This window comes from Anomaloglossus baeobatrachus, chromosome 2 (genome assembly GCF_048569485.1).
Source record: "Anomaloglossus baeobatrachus isolate aAnoBae1 chromosome 2, aAnoBae1.hap1, whole genome shotgun sequence".
Lineage (NCBI taxonomy): Eukaryota > Metazoa > Chordata > Amphibia > Anura > Aromobatidae > Anomaloglossus > Anomaloglossus baeobatrachus.
The window spans coordinates 213,622,105-213,642,731 of record NC_134354.1 but is presented as its reverse complement, the minus strand read 5'-3'; the positions used below and the strand labels follow the sequence as shown (position 1 = coordinate 213,642,731).

The following is a 20,627-nucleotide window of genomic DNA, read 5'->3' as shown; positions in this document are numbered from 1 at the left end:
AAGCCACTAGGTCACCACACTAGGACTAAGGGGACCAGTGGTGAGGACCAGCCTCTATTGGGTTGCCAGCAACATCTAAGTGAGCAAAGACTCAGTTACACTGCAATCCCTTGTGTGGCTTACCTTCTTTCCGCACCCCAGCATTATTTACGGACATTAACAACCAGTCCATCTTTAACCCCCTGGGGCCCAGCCCTACTAACGGAGGGCCACAACATGCAGGCCGACATTAACATCTGCCCCAGTGAGAGACTGTGCAGTGGCGGCTCCATCTAAATAGCCGCAACCCGTAAGTGGCGTCACGACAAAAACTTTATTATTATTATTCCCCTGCACATAACTCCTTTTAAGCGAGCCCCCAGGGTCACGGAACCGGGCAATGGCCACCCAGTGAACTGTCCCAGTAAATATACTGCCTGGGACAGAGTACCCTAAAACTCTGGGGTGCGTTACAAACAAGTGAGACAGCTCTATTCCACTCCTAGTGCTGCATCTTCCTGACTGACTTATACCCTCTATACTGTGTGACTTTAGGCAAAGAAGCAGTCAGTTAAGCAGAAGGAGGCAACACTGGGCGAGGAATAGAGCTGGAGTAACAGAGACTTTAGATACAGCCTCATTTGCATAATAATGCAAACACATTTATCAGTAATGGAGGAACAGACCAGCCATCTAAACGTATTGCTGGACTATCTTTGAAAGAGCCATATGCGCATATAAATAGTTTGGAATTTTCCCTTAAAGGGTATATCTGTGATTTTTATAAAAAAAAACTAAATAAATTGTGCTTAACCACTAACAGGCAGGCAGCTGGTGCCTACCTACTTTCTGTACCTGGAGCTGTTGTCCACTGAAATAAAGACCGTTCCTGCCAACGGTTTCGCTGACGTTGCGTCATCAGTGCAGCCTCTGCTCTGCAGACTGAGTGGGACAGTTAACATCATGCTGATTGAAAACTCCCCCACTTTGACAGCCGGATCGCTGCCGCCTATCAGCATGACCTCTGTACTGAGCGGAGAAGAAGCCTTCAGCTCTGACCACCCTGTGCCAGTGAAGAATGGCACTGGGCACAACAGACAGGTAGCAACTTATTTTTAAGGGCTTCTGCAGATATCCATGTAAATCTGTCTTAGCACGGATTGCAATGTATCAACTGGCCGTGGCTCTCCTGACCCAAGCATCAAAGCCTCATGGACATATGAAGTTGCCCCGCTTTGATTTGGAGATTTGTCTGTGCACGGACGTCTGGATGAGCCCTTAAGAAAACATTGGACTTTTTGATTCTTATTAGGCCCGTTTCACACATCCGGCATTTTACCGGAACCGGCACACTCCAGTACAGTGTAATTCAGTACAATGGCATCGCGGCAACCTCTGGTCACATTCTGTCATGTGACTAGAGCTTGCCGCGATGCCATTGTACAGTATTAACACTGTACTGAAGTGTGCCGGATCCGGCAATATGCCGGATGTGTGACCGGGCCTTATTGTGAACCAGAAGGGTTTCTCCACTGAAGACTTTAATGGCTTAATGGTTAACTTTGACGAAGGGGAGCTGCACACAGAGACTTGTTTCTGGAAGGATTTGTGGGGATTTTAAGTCTTGCTTTATGTTTCTAGGACAGAAGGTTGCAGTGAATGAAGAAAGCCTAGTTTCTGTCCCAGTGCATCTTTAAAAATTAAAAGATAAATTGTATTACAATTATTAACTTCATGTACTAGTCTTCTGCAGTTTTTGTTTTATCACATACACTTGTGGAAAGTACTTTTTACAAATTGTGAATAACCAACTTCTTGTTTCACAGAAATTACAGATGAAAATGGCAAATTTCAGAGACTGATAAAGGCTGAGGACGAGGATGATGCTCTCCTTCTTAAAAAACTCAAGAAAAAGAAGAAGAAGAAACATAGGGATGACTTACGGGGCAGGAGGTTGAAAATGTACAACAAAGAGGTACAGACTCTTTGTGCTGGGCTTACACGTATCAGCCACGAAGGCCGAGAAGCCGTGGATCAATCTGACGTAGAAGTAAATAAAGAGTCGTCTAGATATTTGAAGGATGAGCAGTTGTGTCGCTCCGACTTGGGTACTGAGGAGTACAGAGTCCCTCAGGAGGTCCAGATGCCTTTTGCATCTCACCATGAGCACTGCATTCGCACCAGTACGCTGAATTCTGGGTCTCGGTTCAGCAGGTTGATGCACGAGGAAATTCAATCAAATGGTGGAGCCCCAGTCCTGCATGCCTACATGGATGAACTTTCCTTCTTGTCTCCTGTGGAGATGGAGAAATTTGCAGAGGAGTTCCTGGAACGAACATTTTGTGAAAATGATAAGAGTGCAGCTGACTATGCTTTGGCCATCGTACATGGTGCAGCTGCTTACTTGCCAGATTTTCTGGACTACTTCGCTTTCAATTTCCCAAACACCCCAGTAAAAATGGAAATCATTGGCAAGAAGGATATTGAGACAACAACAATTGCAAATTTCCATGCACAGGTTTGGAAACCATCTTATATAACCGCATGATATAAGGGCTAATGTTACATGGAATATCTTATTTGCTAAAAAGCCAAAGTTTCTAATTCCTACTTTCTCAAAGTTGTAAAGATCTTTAAGTTAAGCCCCAACTACTGCAGTGTACTGTACATACATTTTCTGTTTAACAGTACACTGGGACCAGCTGGCAGAGTCTGCTCATTGGAGAGCAGGGGATATTACCACAGCTGCCGGCTTAGGTATAGGTGACGGAGCAGGGATATATATATTAATTTATGTGTATCGGCTGCAAGCGAGCCAATTGACACATTGTAGGTGCAGTGCTCAGCATAAGTGAGTATACCCCAACAGACTTGTTAGAAAACCTCTGTTTACTTTCAGAATTGGCATATTCCATGACCACTATATTACAAAATACTCTCACAAATATGAGCCATTGATTGTAAATTTAGTTATTTTGCATATCCAAAAAAGTATTTTTCATCAGTCATTCAATGCCATGCTGCAAAAATGAGAGTCTTAGGAGCTAAACTAAAGTTTTGTTGGAATGGAAAGGGGTTTTGTTGCAATGGCACCACATGGAAGAGAAATGTCACAAGACCTGAGAAATAAAATTTATTTTCTTATACAAATAAAGCTTTACCTATTAGTCAGTCAGAATAGTGTAGCAAAAGTGATTAAAAAGATGGAATGGTAACCATCTCGCATAGATGTCCAGGCCAACACTGACTGTGTTACCTAAACAGGAACATCTTCTTCTCATTAGAAGGGGTGAAGAAAATTGATATGTACCGTATTTTTCGGACTATAAGATGCACCGGACCATAAGATGCACCCTGGTTTTAGAGGAGGAAAATGGGAAGATAAAATTTTAAGCAAAAAATAAATGTGGTCATGACATACTGTTATGGGGTGAGGATCTGCTGCTGACACTGTTATAGGGGTAATGTCCCAAAATTCTCTACTAAGGTACCCTATCCTGGTAATGATCCTCCTGCCTTGTATATGATCCCCATCCGTGTGTGTGTGTGTGTGTGTGTGTGTGTGTGTGTGTGTGTGTGTGTGTGTATACATCTCTATCATCCATCCTGGTATACGGCCTGCATCCTGTGGCACACACAAAAAATAAACGTTTATACTTGCATTTCCTCGCTCCAGCAGCATCACTCCTCTTCTGTCTGTGCCAGCAGCACCGCTGACCTGTGTGAAACCGGTCACCATTCCCAGCACCATTGCAATTTCGTCCGGTCTACCTGCCCGCTAATATGTGTGTGTGTGTGTGGAGAGCGGTGCGCATAGTGATGACGTTATCGCTGTGGTCACTGCTCTCTACACACATCAGCGGGCCGGCAGACAGGAGGACATCGCGATGCTGCAGGGAACAGTGAGTGTACTGTACTTATTCACTTCTCCCCGCGCTGATGATGATGAGCGGGGGCAGTGAATATAGCCGCACATGATCACTCCAGGCTGTAGTTGCCAGAGGTGATCACGCAAACCAGCTCCCCCGCCCACTGTCAGCGCTGGGAGATGATGGGCGGGAGGATGCATGCATATGAAATGAGCGGGCCCACGTGGTCACGGTAGATGCTGCTACAGCCTGCGTATGACCTGCTCCACCGCAGCACCCTCATTCCCCGCAGCCCTACATTCAAACTATAAGATGCACCCCCCACTTTCCCTTAACATTTGGGGGGAAAAAAGTGCGTCTTGTATTCCGAAAAATACGGTAAGTTCACAGTTAGCTAAAGAATTAAAACACCAAACCTCGGTGAGTTTTCCATGACCCAATACGGTGTACACTGCAGCGTTATGGCATGCATGGTTGTCGTCCATGAAGGAAGTCTCCAATGAAGCCTAAACACAAAAATAAAATAAAATAACCTAGAAATTTGCCAGGGCTCTTGCTGAAAAATCTGAAGACAACTTGGACTTTATACAAAGATAATGTTTTGGTTTGTTAGTTTTTTGGGTGGGGGGAGGACCTGATGACTTCAAAACTGTATGGTGACTCACAAGTGAGGGGTAAAAACAAAAATGTATGGTGCCTACAGTGGAACAGGTCCAGACTGGTATATAAATATAAAAGCTTAATATTAGCATTACATGATATTCAAACATAATATACATTACACAGAGAAAGGAGGAAAAAAGAAAGGAACGACTTACCTCTTCGAACACCGAAAACTACTTCACACAAGGAATGTCCTAAATAAGTATATGTTGAGAAGTATTCACACAGTGATGTGCTATACAAAAAGTAATTGGTATGTGTTTACACAGTAGTGTACATACTGAGGAAATGGAAAGCTACAGCAAACTATTTGCGATCTATTTACAATGCACATAAAACATAAATCCCTACATATCATCTAATATATAAAGTTGAGTGTATGTGTATGTCCGCTGAAGGAATCCACACTGTCGCATTTACAATCACGAAATTGTACACAGCCGCCTCATTTGTCTCAGGGAATGTCATAGACTTTGTTTTGAGGGGAAAATTTAACCCCGCGCTTTAGTTATTCACCAAAAAAACCCACTTACATTAAAGTCAATGGAGCGGGGAGCCCAAGATCATTAATTGGAGCTCTAATTGGTTGCTCTATTAAGAATGTCCTTTGTTGCCTATAAGACTGATAGACGGACCAACAGAAGGATAGAGAAAAAGAGAGATTGATAGAGATTTCCTTTGTGTACGTTGGAACACAAAAAAAGAGACCCATTGGACATGATTTCACACACATCCGCCATAATGGGCTGGACAAATTGTTGGCATCTTTTCAAAAATTTGTCGGCAAACACCTTTTTGTTTCAAGCAAGTGATGCTCGTTCAAAAAGTTGACTCAATCGTTGCATTGTCTGTGAGTGTGACACCTAAACATTGAGAACAGAAAGAGAAGAGGGCTCTCTGTTTGATATTTTTCAACTAATCTGGTTCTCAAGTCCTCACAATCTCAAGGTTACAAATCCATCTCCAGAGATCTTGATTATTTATTTGTCCATGGTGTTGGAGACCCAGGAGGACCCCATTGCTGACAGAGACATAAAGCTAGACTGCAGTTTGATATAGTTTTTTGTTTTGTTTTGTTTTTTTTTTTGCGGGGGGGAAACAGTGCTGTACATTTGACAATGGTTTGGAAAATATCCATCAGCAGAATGATGGGGAACTGTAGAGTGCTCTACTTCCAACAGGATGGTGCAGTCGTCGGTCGTCAGCACGAGAGATTGAAGCCTTCTTTGGCAGAGTAAACTCAAATGACTGGTTTCTAGATTGCCTAATGCAGGGGTGGGGAACCTGCGGCCCTTGGGCCGTATGTGACCCGCTATTACTTTTTCTGCGGCCCCTGGGCTAATTCCTGGGGACCGCAGTGCTGGGGTGGCAGCCGCATCTTGCTGGCCCTTTTAAAACCCCCGCACTGCGCATTCAATGCTGAACGCACCTGAAGGACTAAGTCCCCAAGCTGGCACTGGCTACGTGAGGACGTACTTTGTAGGTGGGTTAGAGGTACGCTCCAATCCAACAGAAGACGAGCAACTGCCCCATCATCCCCATGGTCCTACTGTGCCGGGCAGCTCTCTGTGCCTGGCGGCAACGCTCACTGTGCCCGACTACAGTGATCCCAGCCTCCCCCAGTTCTCTAACTGCCTCCAGCCTCCCCCACGTCTCTGTCTGCCACCAGTGCTTTCTGTGCTCCCAGTACCCTCTGTGCTCCCAGCGCTCTGTGCCCCTCAGTCTCCCCAGTGATTTCTGTGGCCTGAGCCTCCCCCAGTGCTCTCTGTACATCCAGTGATTCTCTGTGCTCCGAGCCTCCCCCAGTGATCTCTGCCCCCAGCGCCCTCTGTGCCCCCAGCCTCTCCCAAAGTTCTCTGTGCCCCCAGGGCTGTCTGTGCCCCTCCCAGCATCCCCCAGGGCTGTCTGTGCCCCAGCAATGTTTTTTCCCCCCAAGCTATGTCTGTGCAACCCAGTGATGTGTATATACCCCAGTGATGTATGTACCCCCAGTGATGTCTATGCCCCTCTGCTTCCCTAGTGATGTATATTTATCCCAGCCCTCCCCAGCAATGTTTTTGCCCCCCCCAGCTATGTCTGTGCTCCCCATCAATGATATATGTACCCCCAGTGATGTCTATGCCCACAGCCACGTCTATGTCCCACAGCTTTTCTAGTGATCTATACTCCTCCTAAGTGATGTATTTGCACTCAGCATCTTCCCTGATGTCTATGCCCCCAGCCTCCCCAGTGTTCTATACTCCTCTCAACCCTCCCCTGGGATGTATATGCCCACATCACCTCCTGTGTGTGTGTGTATATATACAGCAGCCCCAGCCAACTTTAAACCTGGAAAAGCAGTTGTGAAAAGCAAAAAGATCAATATCTCCTAATATTACGGCTGCACCAAAGAGTAGAAGCTCCAGCCGCCACAGTGAGTTAATTGTTTGTTTGACCAAATATTGTAGGGTAAGTTTCAAGTTAATAGTTTTGTGTGGCCCCTGAAGATTGGTAGAATTTTCCAAATGGCCTCTGGCAGAAAAAAGGTTCCCCATCCCTGGCCTAATTGAACACCACTGGATTTTTTCTGTTGAAGCCGTTTGAATGGTTGGGTGTACAGTAACAAGCAACAAATATTAATGGCACGCCGAGAGAATATAAAATGAGAACTTTAGGCTATGACCCCAGACGTCCAAAGGAACACATTCAATAGTATGAAACAGCGCATGCAGGCGGGCAAACAGTGGACATTTTCAACACCTACTTTAAAACCTCAATTTCTCATGAACCAATGTACAGTCCAAATTTCAGCACAATAGATCGTCTTTCAGAGGTTACGCCAATTTTTTTCAGATAAAATAGCGAATCGACCTGTACTTTAGTGAATACTTACCAACATATATTTATTTAGGACATTCCTTGTGTGAGGTACTTATTTTTCAGACTGACCTTTTTAAGCTTACTGTTATGCGGGGAATATGCTGCTGACACAAGGCCCATCCTGGGGTATATGGTACCCATTCTCTGAACCCGTGCTTATATATATTTCCTCATCCTAGTATACATATGCCACATCCAAATAGGTGTCCCTCACCCTTGGCCCATCCTAGTATATATCCCCCATCCTGGTATACATCCCCCATCTTGGTATACATGCCTTCCGTTTTCCGCCTCCCTAACCCCCCCCCCCCCCCCCCCCCTAAATCCAGCGGTGTCACTTACTGGGCTACTTAGCCTAGTTTTAAGTCTAGTTTTAAGGTACTGCTGGTTAGTGATTTTTATCATTAGAGGACTACTTGGCGAGCTGCCAGGTAGTCCAGCATATTCATGAGCTCTGTATAACTGCTAGACCTTATGATTAGGAAACATTGATTTTATGAAAATGACAGCAAACAGCTCATTAAGTGACACCTCGCTGGAATCAGGATCTGACCCTACATTATGCGGCTCTAAGATGGGGAAGAAAACCCTGGTGACAGATTCCCGTTAATTCTGTGTATTGTAGTTAACTTTGGGGACTTGATCTGGTCAGCCTTTGATCACTTGTACTTTACACAGCAATACCAAAGTATTGCTGTATATAGTAAAAATCACGTTCTCTTATGAATGACAGCCACGGGCTCGCTTTTATCAGAGTACCACCATGACACAGTAGGGTCTCAACAGAGGTGTAATTGTAATGGCAACCCATCAGCACACCGGGTCATGGAGATTGGGGGGACAATGGGTGGTTAAAACATTCCTATTTTTCAAAAAAAAATCTGAAAATGAAGACATGGTGTGGTTTTAACATCTGCAGCATGCTCATTGTTGTTGGGCTTGTCATTGCGGATCTCGCCTTATACAATGCTTACTAATGGAATAGATAGAAATCTGTAGCCAAATGTGCAAACTGTGGATTTGTGACCAAATTTTCTGCAATGTGTAAAAATTGCCCAACGTATAACTTTCTTTTTGCAGATGATCCAATTCTTAGAAATATATTTTTCACAATCCGGTTTACAGTATAAATATCATATATTTATCTGCCATTAACCTGTCAATGAATTTTGTAATTGATTGCTAATCCATTATTTGGTGCCTCCCTGTCATCGTAGGTCAGTAGGACTTACTGTTGCGGCACTTATAGAGCTGGTCCCATGAGGCAGATCAGTTTGGTGGGAGCAGTCGATGAAGAGGTTGGAGACTTTTTTCCAGAATTTCTGGACATGTTAGAGGAATCTCCTTTTTTGAAGGTATGTTAACTCTGAAATAAAATCCAATAGCTTATTTCAAACATTAAATAGTTGTTAATATGTAAAGTAATTCATGTATTCCACTATTTGTATTGTGTTAGATCATTACTAGGTTGAGCGAACCCGAATGATAAAGACTCGAGCACTAACTTGAAATCAGAGTTCGAGTGCTGTTCATGTGTTAATTAAAGGCCCAGTCACACTAAACAACTTACCAGCGATCCCAACAACGATACAACCTGATAGGGATCGCTGGTAAGTTGCTAGGAGGTCGCTGGTGAGATGTCACACTAAGCAACGCTCCAGCGATCCCACCAGCAACCTGACCTGGCCGGGATCGCTGGAGCGTCGCTACACGGGTTGCTGGTGAGCTGTCAAACAGGCAGATCTCACCAGCAACCAGTGACTAGCCCCCAGCCAGCAGCGACGCGTGGAAGCAATGCTGCGCTTGGTAACTAAGGTAAATATCTGGTAACAAACCCAATATTTACCTTGGTTACCAGCGCACATCGCTTAGCGCTGGCTCCCTGCACACCTAGCCACAGTACACATAGGGTTAATTACCCAATGTGTACTCTGCTACGTGTGCAGGCAGCAGGAGCCGGCTTCTGCGGACGCTGGTAACCACGGTAAACATCGGGTAACCAAGAAGCCCTTCCCTTGGTTACCCGATATTTACCTTTGTTACCAGCGTCCGCCGCTCTCACGCTGTCAGTGCCGGATCCCTGTTCCCTGCACTCCTAGCCACAGTACACATCGGATTAATTACCTGATGTGTACTGTGGCTACGTGTGCAGAGAGCAGGGAGCCGGCGCGGACGCTGGTTTAGCAGCTAAGCAGACAGCCACCGGCTGAAACGCCCAGCTGTCAGCTTTACTATGCCCTACCAAAAAATAGTGGGGACCCCCACACAGTTTTTTGCAATTATTTAAAAAAAAAAAAACTGCATGGAGTCCCCACTTTTTTTTTTTTTTCTTTTTTTCTTTAAATCGGCCAAGATAAAAACAAACAGCTGAGAGTTGCAGCCCACAGTTTTCTGCTTTACCTGCACTGGTTATCAAAAATAGGGGAACTCCATGTCCTGTTTTATTTTTAGCTTATTTATTCCCTATCCACATTTGTTTGCAACCCCCTAACTCTCTTTCTACAGACATTTTACAACCATACTATTGCACAGACGTTCGGGGGCCCATTTTTGGGTCCAGAGCCAGACTTTTAACTAATGTGTGTCTGAATTCAAACATCCACTGGTCTGCTCATCCCTAATCATTTCCACCTCAGCTTTTTGCTTTTTTTTTTATATTTGCTTTGGGTGTTTCTTTTTGTGTTTGTTTGTTTGGATGATTTGTAGTGTTCAAAATTTTTTTTTTTTTTTTACGTTTTACTTTAAATCAGGCGGGGGGTGTGCAAGTCAATATCTTGTGGTTGAAATGGGAAAAAAATTGCAATCTTGCAATTAACTCTGGGTTAGTGTTTGAGATGCACCGTGCAGTTAATGACATGTTACAGTAGCTATACTTTGCAAGTTAGTAGCAGTACAGAAATACCAAAATTTTTATGTTTTGGCTTAACTTAACTGCTATTTTGGACATGCATTAGCTTTTAATTTTTTTTTTCATCCGTTGAGCTGTGTGAGAGTTTATTTTGTTGTAGGGTTAGGTCTAAGTATTATCAGTATTGTTTTGGAATACATGCTACTTTTCCATTTTATTTTTCATTCCATTATATTTTTTATTTATTTATATTATTTTTTTTGGGCTTTAAACATAATGCTTTGCAAAAGTGTTCACCCAGTTGTCATTTTTCATGTTTTGCTACCTCAAAACCTGAAAGTTCACTTTTTTTTTCAATAATAATAATAATATAATATTATTTTGCGGCTTTGCATCAGTTAATGTAATGAACATGCCTACAACTGTGAACATTTGAGTTTTATGTTATTGTGAAGCAAACAACAAATAGGACAAAATAAGGGAAGATTTCTGGTCTCATCTGGTTTATCTTCTGCTACCTGTGCGGTTTTATATAATTTTTAGCTGGTTTCTAGCTGAGCTCAAACTCCTCTACAATGGCTCTTAAAACTAGGCATTGCATAGCTGTGATTGTTGCTTGATAATGACTGTTTTGTTATTGCACATGGCAGGAGATAATGCTCTACAACAGGCCTCAACAAAGCAGAGCAGCTATTGGTTTCATATCACTGATCTGAGTGCAGTAGACATCATACACAGACCGGCTTGTCTCAGCTCATTCTGCCTAGTTTTTACAAGCCTGGTTGTGCAGGAGAATTGAGCTCTGCTAGAAACAAGATAACAAGAAATGAAAACCACACAAGCGGCTCTACTAATGTAGATGGCTGATAATTGGCCAGGCAGGGCACTTTATAGGAGCAAAGTCCACAGAAGTATAATAAATTAAATCTACACTTGGATTTGATTCATGGTCACTCAGAGTAGGGCTAATCAAGAGTGCGCAGCAGAGGGAGGGGGTCTTCAGCACTCAAGAAAAGCTGCGTGCTCCTGGAATTGTAATTTTAGCTTTGAAAGAATAGGATTGGCCATTCAGCTATGTGAGGCTGGATGCACAGTGGGTCGAATAGAGATTTAAAAAGACAAGAATATACGAGAGAAAAAATATAGTTTATGGATTACCCTTAACGACCGAGGGCAGTAAAGTTACGTCCTAGCGACCAGTGTTAAGCCCCCCCAGCTCCCGTGGGCAGTCGTGGGGGGGGGGTTGGGGGACCCGCACATATGTTAGCTGATTTATATAGCTGACATGTGTGTCTACCAGGTATGAGCAGATCCGCCCATACCTGTTAACCCCTTAAATGCCGCTGTAAATCTGTCACAGAGGTATTTATAATAGCGGTAGCGGTATTCCATTACTCACCATCTGACACCGGAGGTCACGTGACGTGATGACGTTGATCCAATGGTTGTCATGGTAGCACAGGGTCATGTGATGACTCCTGTAGCTCAGATGGCTCACTTCCTATGTCACATAGCCAAGAGCTGTGTAAGATATTAGATGACCATATCTGGTGTTCACAGCTGTGAACCTTAAGTTCAAATCACCCACCTTTCGCCCCATTGAAAATTAAAGGTATAAAAAAAATACACATTTGGTATCACTGCTTTAAGAGATGCCCGATCTATCAAAATATAAAACTAATTAATCTGATCGGTAAATGATGTAGCGGCAAAAACTTGTTTTTGCACAAACGTGTGTTGTTTGTGTTTTTTTTTTTTTTTTTTTTTTTATTTATTTTTACCCCTTAGATAAAAGTAAACCTACACATGTTTGGTGTCTACGAACTCGCATCAACCTCAAGCATCAGACCCACACATCAGTTTTACCATATAGTGAACACAGTGAATAAAATATCTGAAACAATTTTTTTGCTATTTTTCTACATTTTAGAATTTTTATTTTTTTTTTGCCGTTTTTCAGTACACTATATGGTAAAACTAATGATTTCATTTATAAGTACAACTTGTTCCACAAAAAACAAGCACTCACATGCCTATATTGACAGAAAAATAAAACCGTTACGGCTCTCAGAAGAAGGGTGGTGGGGGGAAAAAAAAACCAAAAACGCAAAATCGGCTGGTCGTGAAGGGGTTAATAAGTATGCGTTTACTGTGTTTTGTAAAAAATAATGCAATTGTGGGAATAACCCTTCAGGGGTTGTCATGATGGCCAAGGGCCTACTGAAGCTCCGATCACAGCAATTAGTCTGCAGTCGTGTGGCGCTGGCTCTGCTGCTGAGCCTGTGCCAACCTTGCACACCCATCATTTGCTGCACATAGATCTTGAATGTCAAGAAGTAATTTGTAAACCACCTCTGCTTTATCTGTTGCATCTACTGTTTGAGGATTAAAGATGAACATTTGTTTTAAATACTGATCACATTGTTTCCTTCTATATTCCATTCCTCCTTTTTAACAATGTTTTTGCAGATGACTTTGCCATGGGGAACAATGTCTACACTTAAACTACAGTGCAGATCACAAAGTGATGATGGCCCAATCCTGTGGGTGAGGCCAGGAGAACAAATGATCCCTACAGCAGACATGCCAAAATCCCCTTTCAAACGGAGAAGGTAACACATGATTGCATAAAATGAATCTGTCAGCAGGTTTTTGCTGTGTAAGCTGAAGCCAGCATGCTGCAAGGTTTAACACCAGGTTCAGGCATGCCGGTTTTGTCAGTCTGATATTTTGTTTATTTGCTATGTTTGTTTAAGCTGCAGGACCCTTATCACATACATGGCCGTGCTCTGACACCCCTGTCCATGTACAATCTCTATAGAGAGCATGGTGTTGGCGGGGATAGCCCTCTGGACTCTGCTACATGACTAAAGCTAAAAATTCCAACCCAGTAACCTAAGTGATACACAATTGGATTCAGAATCTCCTTCCTCTACACTATGATGCTCTGATGAGGTAGCAAAAACCTGCTGACAGATTCCCTTTTAATAGTAATGAAAGGTCTAAATGAAGATTTATAAAAACTTTTGGTAAAGTTTGACTTAAGTAGTGCAATGAATTTTAATAGCTATGACTTTTTCTTTTTTTTTTTTTTTTATTTTTTTCTCTTTTTCACTTTGTACAGTTAGTATACAGAATTTGCTGGCAGTTGTGAATTTCTAAGTATGTGAACTTCAGCTTTCACTACCTGATTATTTGCAGGATCTTTTCATTGGTTTTAGTAACTTTCTAGAATTGTGGCTTGTGGTTAAATTTTCAGTATAATTTTTTTTTTTTTTTTTTCGTTTGATATGGTCTTTAGAAATTTTGGTTATACACCTTTTCTTTTTAATTCCAGGTCTATGAATGAAATAAAGAATCTGCAGTACTTGCCGCGGACTAGTGAGCCTAGAGAAGTCCTTTTTGAGGACCGGACAAGAGCTCATGCGGATCATGTTGGTCAAGGCTTTGACTGGGAGAGTACGGCTGCAGTAGGGGTTTTGAAGGCTGTGCAGTTTGGCGAATGGTATGCTCATCTTAGTGATAAGAATTTAAAAAAAAAAAAAAAAGTCAAAGTTTTATTAAATGGGAACCATATTTCTAAAAAAAAATAATATAGTAAACATAATAAGAGTTCTGGTTCAAAATAATAACTTGGATACGACTACAGAAATTCTTACGGTCTCATTGTCTTAACCTTAGGAGTGATCAGCCTCGCATAACCAAAGATGTGATCTGCTTTCACGCAGAGGACTTCACCCATGTTGTGCAAAGGTTACAGCTAGATCTCCATGAGCCTCCTGTCTCCCAGGTAACTTGTCTGTTGATTGTGTGACGCCCTGGACACCCCAGGGGTCACAGGTCACTACACCCCCACCACACTAGGCAGGTAACATCCATCACACATAAAGCCCTGATTGCCTCCCTCAGTGTTAGACAGGCACACCAGGTGGGCGGAGTCAGGTGGAAAGAGACACCCACCGAGGAGTCTGCTGGCCTGAGGCAGGAAAAACAGGAGTCTGTGTTCGTAGTGAGTTGGAAGTGGTAGTGGAGGAGTTCAGCACAGCTCTACGTAGGGCCTGGGTTGGAGCCAAGGGCCCTGAAACAGTCAGGCAGGCAGACGGCAGGGGCCGCCTGCAGGAGACCGGGAACACGACCGGTGGAACCGTAGGGAGCGGTACAGGGTTGGAGCCCGCCGGAACCGAACCGGGGAGCCAACAGTTCACCGGAGCACTAGGAGGGGTACTCAGACCCTGACTAGTCCATGGGCCACCTTTTTAGTCAAATTAACTGATTGAGGATCTGGACCTCCCGGGGTTCTTTCCCACCAAAGTCCCAATTGACGGCAACAGCCCAACCTGACTGGATAGTAGCCACTGCCAGAGGCCAGAGATCCAAGGGCCAGCGCCTGCGGGCAAAGGAGCTCTTTCGGCAAACCCGCTGGGGAGCGGACCCACCTGTGCTTAGGCACCCTGGTCCACTTACACTTAGGTGCAGGAGAAAGGGGGACCCTGCCAACCCACCTAGTGGACTGCAGCCGGCTGTGGGCCACCCGTCTTCCACCACGTTTGGTTTACCAGTGCCTCCGTGTCTTTCAACCGTGAGTACTGCAGCACCACACCGCACAGCAGCCCTGTGCCCTGCGCCAGCTCCCCGCAACCGGGCCCCGGGACACACCGCCCCTACCCACGGAGGGGTTAACATCCAAAGCTGCACCCCGACATCGCTCCCGGGAGTCCCTCACCTCTACCGCAGCGGTGGTGCCCACCATCACCACAACCCATGGGTGGCGTCACGAGCAATCACGTGAAATCCCCGTACCCCCAGCGTGCAGCGCCAGCCTCCCCCCTTACAGAGCGAAGTGACCCTGGGTCCGTGGAAGGCTCGAGCCACCGCCCACAGAACGAGCACGGATCCGAGCGGCTCGGCGGTCGCAGCCGAGGCCGCGGGGCGGTACAATTGCAGCTTACCGAATCCTGCAATATACACACTCAGGATTACACTCTCTATATCAAGAGGACCCTAACATGCCTGCAAGTTTAGGATTTGCGCTTTTGCAGTCACATGCCAACTAGCTCTCTGCTGTTCCTCCCAATAGAACATTACATTTACCAAGAAAAAGTTGCTAGTTGGCACTTGACCATAGGCATGCAAATCGTATACTTGTCACATGATTCATCTCAAGCTGGAAATGGAGGGGAATCCTGAGTGTGCATATTAGCTGCGGTCACATAGTGACTTCAGAATTTTTTTGCTGATCCTGAAAAACTCTTTTAAAAGGGCATATCTTTCTGGAACAGGCTGGGAACATCGTGGGGGGAGGGGGGGGGCAGAGCAAGTAAAGACATGACAATACAAACAAGAAGTCTTACATTAGGAGGGAGACTGTTGGGCAAGGTGTAGTGTGCCTAAAAGCACCAAGCAAGCCACGCTCCCGCATTTGGGACTGTAGGAAAGGAGGTGTTAAGGTAGGCCTGCTTATGGAGCAAGTAGTAAGCCATGCTCCATGGCCTGTGGTTTTCCATTTTAGAAGGAATTGGGAGCACTCAGGAGCAATATTAATGTCAGAGTGATGATTTCTAATTGAGACACGACGTGGCAATTGAAAACCGTAATATTGATATGAGCCTTTATAGTTTTTGATGTTTTGTTGCTGTAAATAATTTGATTTCTCCCAGATTTTAAAGGGAATCTGTAACCAGATTTGTTACCTCATCTGAGAGCAGCATAATGTAGGGGCAGAGATCCTGATTCCAGCGATGTGTTACTTACTGAGCTGTTTGCTGTCATTTTGATAAAATCAATGTTTCCTCTGCTGCAGATCTAGCAGTTATACAGAGCTCATGAATATGCTGGACTACCTGGCAGCACACCAAGTAGTCCTCTGATGATCTACTGCTGATTAAACAGTGATTTTATCAAAACTACACTAAGCAGCCCAGTAAGTGACACCTCGCTGGAATCGCAGTGATGTCACTGCTCTTACTTTATGCTGCTGTCTGATTAGGTGGCAGCATTTTGGTGACAGATTCCTTTTTTAAGCATTATTTGAAAAGGGTTCAATTGGCTTTACTATACTCTCCATAGACGTGGGATATTATTGGATAAATTCTTGGGGGGGTTATAAGCTTACAATATAAAGGGTAGTGTGATTTATTTATGTTTCCCTTTGCTATTTTGGTCTTGATTTTGAACGTGTATTTTTGTTTTGACTTTCAGTGCGTTCAGTGGGTCGATGAAGCAAAACTCAATCAGATGCGTCGAGAGGGCATCCGTTATGCTCGGATCCAATTGTGCGATAATGACATCTATTTCATCCCTCGCAATGTTATCCACCAATTTAAGACTGTGTCAGCCGTGTGCAGCTTGGCCTGGCACATACGATTGAAGCAGTATGGCCCCAATAAAGAAGAAACCCAACCAGTGGCGGAGGACCACCTCTCCGATGTTACACCTCCGGGGGATGTTTCCACCACTGTAAAAACAGAAATGGAGGAGACTCCTCTGTCCGCTCCAACACAAGGACCTTTTGTAGCACCACTCATTCCATCACAGAGGTTGGAAATCCAGCCGTCACCAATACAAACTCCTAATACACAATATCAGTCAGATTTGTAGATAAAATATTCTGACTATTTATTCCCCCCCTTTTATCTTATTTTCTTTCTTAAACCTATTTTTTAAAAATTTTGATGTGAAGTTATAGTTTTATAACAGACTAACTTTATTCCTGTAATTTCCGAATAACTCCAGTACCGGTTTCATAAACCTTTTAACTAGGATTCTTTTAGCTGACACAGCCAATTAGGACAGCAGAAAATGTCATATTAAGTTATACTGCGGCTAAAACAAAAGTATATTATGCGTGAAAAATCTTTCTAAATTAAGCTGTAATTTCAGCTGATGGTCTGTGTGGCAGAGCTATTGGTCTCACAAACCAATTTTTTTTTTCACTTATTTTATTGAAAGCACTTTTCCGTAATGTGGGTAAATGTGGCTAAAGGACATTAGTAAATGAACTGCATATGTAGCTTAGTTTTTAGATTCTAGTGTGTATGTTTTTCCTTTCTAAAGCGATGACCAGACTAAAATTATTAGTTGGTTATTTTTTTTAAAAAATTTTTATTGCCACACATTGATTAATATATCCAGTGTCTTGCGAAAGTATTTGCCCCCTTGGATTTTTACCTATTTTGTTACATTACTACCTGTGGGGGTTTTTTTATTTTTTTGTTTGTGTAATTTTGATTTGTCAGTGGTGCCTCAGCACTAAATAGTCTCAGTTGGGGAAGGGAACTGAAAAAAATATAGGCAAAAATGTAAAACTATAGGATAAAATAGATAACATGTGCATATATGTTCACCCCTTTTACTATGAAGTCCCTAAAATAATTTTGTTGCAAGCAATTACCTTCATAAGTCCACATGCTTAGTGAAAAAGTCCACCTGTGTGCAATATAAGTGTCACATGGTCTGTCAATAAAAACACACCTTTTTCTGAATGGCGACAGAGACTGCACCATTAAGCAAGAGGAACCACTAACCAATTAACACCATGAGGATCAAAGAGGTCTCCAAACAAGTCAGACAAAGTTGTTGAAAACTACAAGTCAGGGTTGGGTCTAAAAACAAAAATCCCACTCTCTGATGATGCCCCGGAGCACCATCAAATCTATTGTTATCAAATGGAAAGAACATTGTACCACAACTAACCAGCCAAGAGAGGGCTGCCCACCAAAACTCCCAGCTTTGGGAGGAAATTGGAAGCATCACAGAGACTAAAAGTAACCCTAAAAGAGCTGTAGAATTCCCAAGCAGAAAATGGATCTTTCCATATGACCACAATAAGCCATACATTCCATCGAGCTGGCCTTCATCTAAGAGTGGCCAGAAAAAAAAGTCTTTACGGACATCCAAAATTTGGAAGGCTCGTATTGAGTTTGCCAAAATACGTAGGAGACTCCACAAATGTATGGAGGAAGATACTGTGGTCAGATGAGAACAAAATTGAACTTTTTACCCACCAAGGTAAACTCTGTCTAGCACCAAACTCACACAGTTCATCACCTCAAGAACACCAACCCTACAGTGAAACATGGTGGTGACAGCATCCTGCTGTGGGGATGTTTTTCAGCAACAGTGAAAGGTCTGAGTCGAGTGGAAGATGGATGGTGTGAAATACAGGAATATTGAGGAAAAACCTGTTTGTTAGTGATATGAGAGTGGGATGGAGGTTCACCTTCCAATAAGACAATTGAGTTGAGTTGTTTTAGGGCAAATGTGTAAATATATTGGAGTGGCCTAGTCAAGATTTAGACCTTAATCCAACTGAAAATCTGTAGTCAGACTTGCAAATTACTTTTCCCCAGTGCAAATCATCTAACTCGAAGGAGTTGGAACAGTTAAAATCCCAGTGGCACGATGTGGAAAGCTGAGACTTATCCAAAGTGACTTACCGCAAAAGGAGACTCTACAAATTAATGACTTTAAGGGGGTGAATAGTTATGCACACTGAAGTTTTCAGTTATTTTGTTCTATTTGTTGTTTGCTTCACAATAAAAAGAAAACCCAATGTTCACAGTTGTAGGCAAAAAAAAGTGAAATTCCAGGTGTGAGGTAGCAAAACATGAAAAATGCCAAGGGGTTAATACTTTTGAGGCACTGTGCCAGTTACTTCATAAGGAACCGGTTTGACTTTTATGTATCTTCTTTTTTTTTTTTTTTTGTTATTTTGGTACTAGAGTTTGAGATTTGCGTAAAAATCACCACCGTTTTAAAGTACAAAAATATTCCTCCTTCGGGATTTTCTTTTTTTATTTTTATATGTATTTATTTTTTTATACACTCTCCACTTATAATTTATAATATTCATTATGGTCAAGGACATATGAAGCAGATTTCAGCACTTAGTCATTTATTTTCACATTTTGAATTTCAGTGTAATGAAATAAATAGCATTTTAAATGAGGACTTTTTTTTTTCCCCATCCCGAATCTTCCATGTTCAGCGGATTTTTGGCGGTTTAAACGAAATCCGCTGCAAAAGGGATCTCGTGTTTTATTTTTACTACATTGATGTAACTTTTAGATATTTAATTCACATTTGAGAAATGATTTTCGGCAAAATCAAAAATGGTTTCTGGACTTTATTGTTAAGCTTTTTTAATTGCAGTGGTTTACCAAGAATAATCGCGCTCTAATCTAAGCAATGTTTACACTATTCCTGGCTTATATGGTTATTGTATATGTATGCAGAAGTTCGAGGAGTCCAGAAGGGATGGCATTTTAATGCCGTTATTGTAATTTTGCCATGGCTCAGAATCGAGGAACAATCCAGTTTACCGTTTCGGTCTCCGGGCAATCGTGGCTTTTTAATTTCACCAATGATGGCTTATTTTTTAATTGTTGAAGCATCATGTTCTTCCATGTTGTTTTAGGAATAATTTTAGAATGTGTCTGCAACTTGGCTCCTTTTATTCTGTTTCCTTGTACCTTCCATGGTTCTCTACAACCAGTAGCACACTTGGAACAATGAACGCTGTAATTTCAGTACTGGTGGAGAGCAAAGGTTGCAAACTTTGTTTTTCTGACGGAAATCTCCCCACCAGCTCCAGTTGTTATCCACTAAAATGCTTCTTGCACCCTTTTGGCATTTCAATAAGAGCCTATTCCTTTTTTTGTTTTTGTTTTGTTTTTTTAATACCGATGTATACGTAGCAAGTGGGTGGCTCTGTTTTTTGTCTATTGAACTATAACCAGCTGTATAGGAACTTTTTACATACAGTGTAAGAAATTTTAATAAGGGTTTGAGAATCGATATTAGTCTTTGGGAATATACACTTAAGTAACTTGTTGCAATACATTGCAGGTCGAGTGGGACACTTTCTGTTGTATTTTTTTTTCCCTCCGTGGCTGTAGCTGAAATTATGATTGTATAAAAGATAAAGCCAAATAGATTTTGAGCATATGGTTCTTAAATGAACTTTATTTTCATTTAGAATTAAATGGATTATTGTAAATATTCTGGTCGTCAAAATTCATCATTTACTCATTCTCACCATACCCAAAAAACACAAAAAGACTTGCTTTTGTGAGAAATGGAACTTTGGTTAAAGGTTGTTGTTTTTTGGTTTTTTTTTGGTTTTTTTTTCTTGTTATTTTCCCTCCGGTCTTTAAAGGGAACCTGTCACCAGATTTGGTGACTATAAGCTGCGGCCACCACCAGTGGGCTCTTATATACAGCATTCTAACATGCAGTATATAAAAGCCAGGCCACTGTGTAGAACATAATCACTTTATAATACTCACCTACGGGGTGGTAGACTGATAGGATGGGTGTCTCCATTCTCCGGTACCGGCGCCTCCTCTTTCGGCCATCTTTGTCCTCCTTCTGAAGCCTGGGTACATGACGCATCCTACGTCCTCCACACT

General features: G+C 42.7%; 1 protein-coding gene across 1 annotated transcript in view; it reads left to right on the top strand.

The window, feature by feature from the left end:
- RSBN1 (round spermatid basic protein 1) overlaps nucleotides 1-20,218 on the top strand; it is a 65,577-nt gene extending 45,359 nt beyond the window's left edge. The window contains exons 2-7 of the mRNA XM_075335600.1: nucleotides 1,806-2,497; nucleotides 8,588-8,725; nucleotides 12,688-12,830; nucleotides 13,556-13,723; nucleotides 13,900-14,008; nucleotides 16,417-20,218. Coding sequence (XP_075191715.1) covers nucleotides 1,806-2,497; nucleotides 8,588-8,725; nucleotides 12,688-12,830; nucleotides 13,556-13,723; nucleotides 13,900-14,008; nucleotides 16,417-16,815 — 1,649 coding nt within the window. The 3' untranslated portion in view covers nucleotides 16,816-20,218. The remainder of the gene's footprint in view (nucleotides 1-1,805; nucleotides 2,498-8,587; nucleotides 8,726-12,687; nucleotides 12,831-13,555; nucleotides 13,724-13,899; nucleotides 14,009-16,416) is intronic.
- The last annotated feature ends 409 nt before the right edge of the window (nucleotides 20,219-20,627 follow it).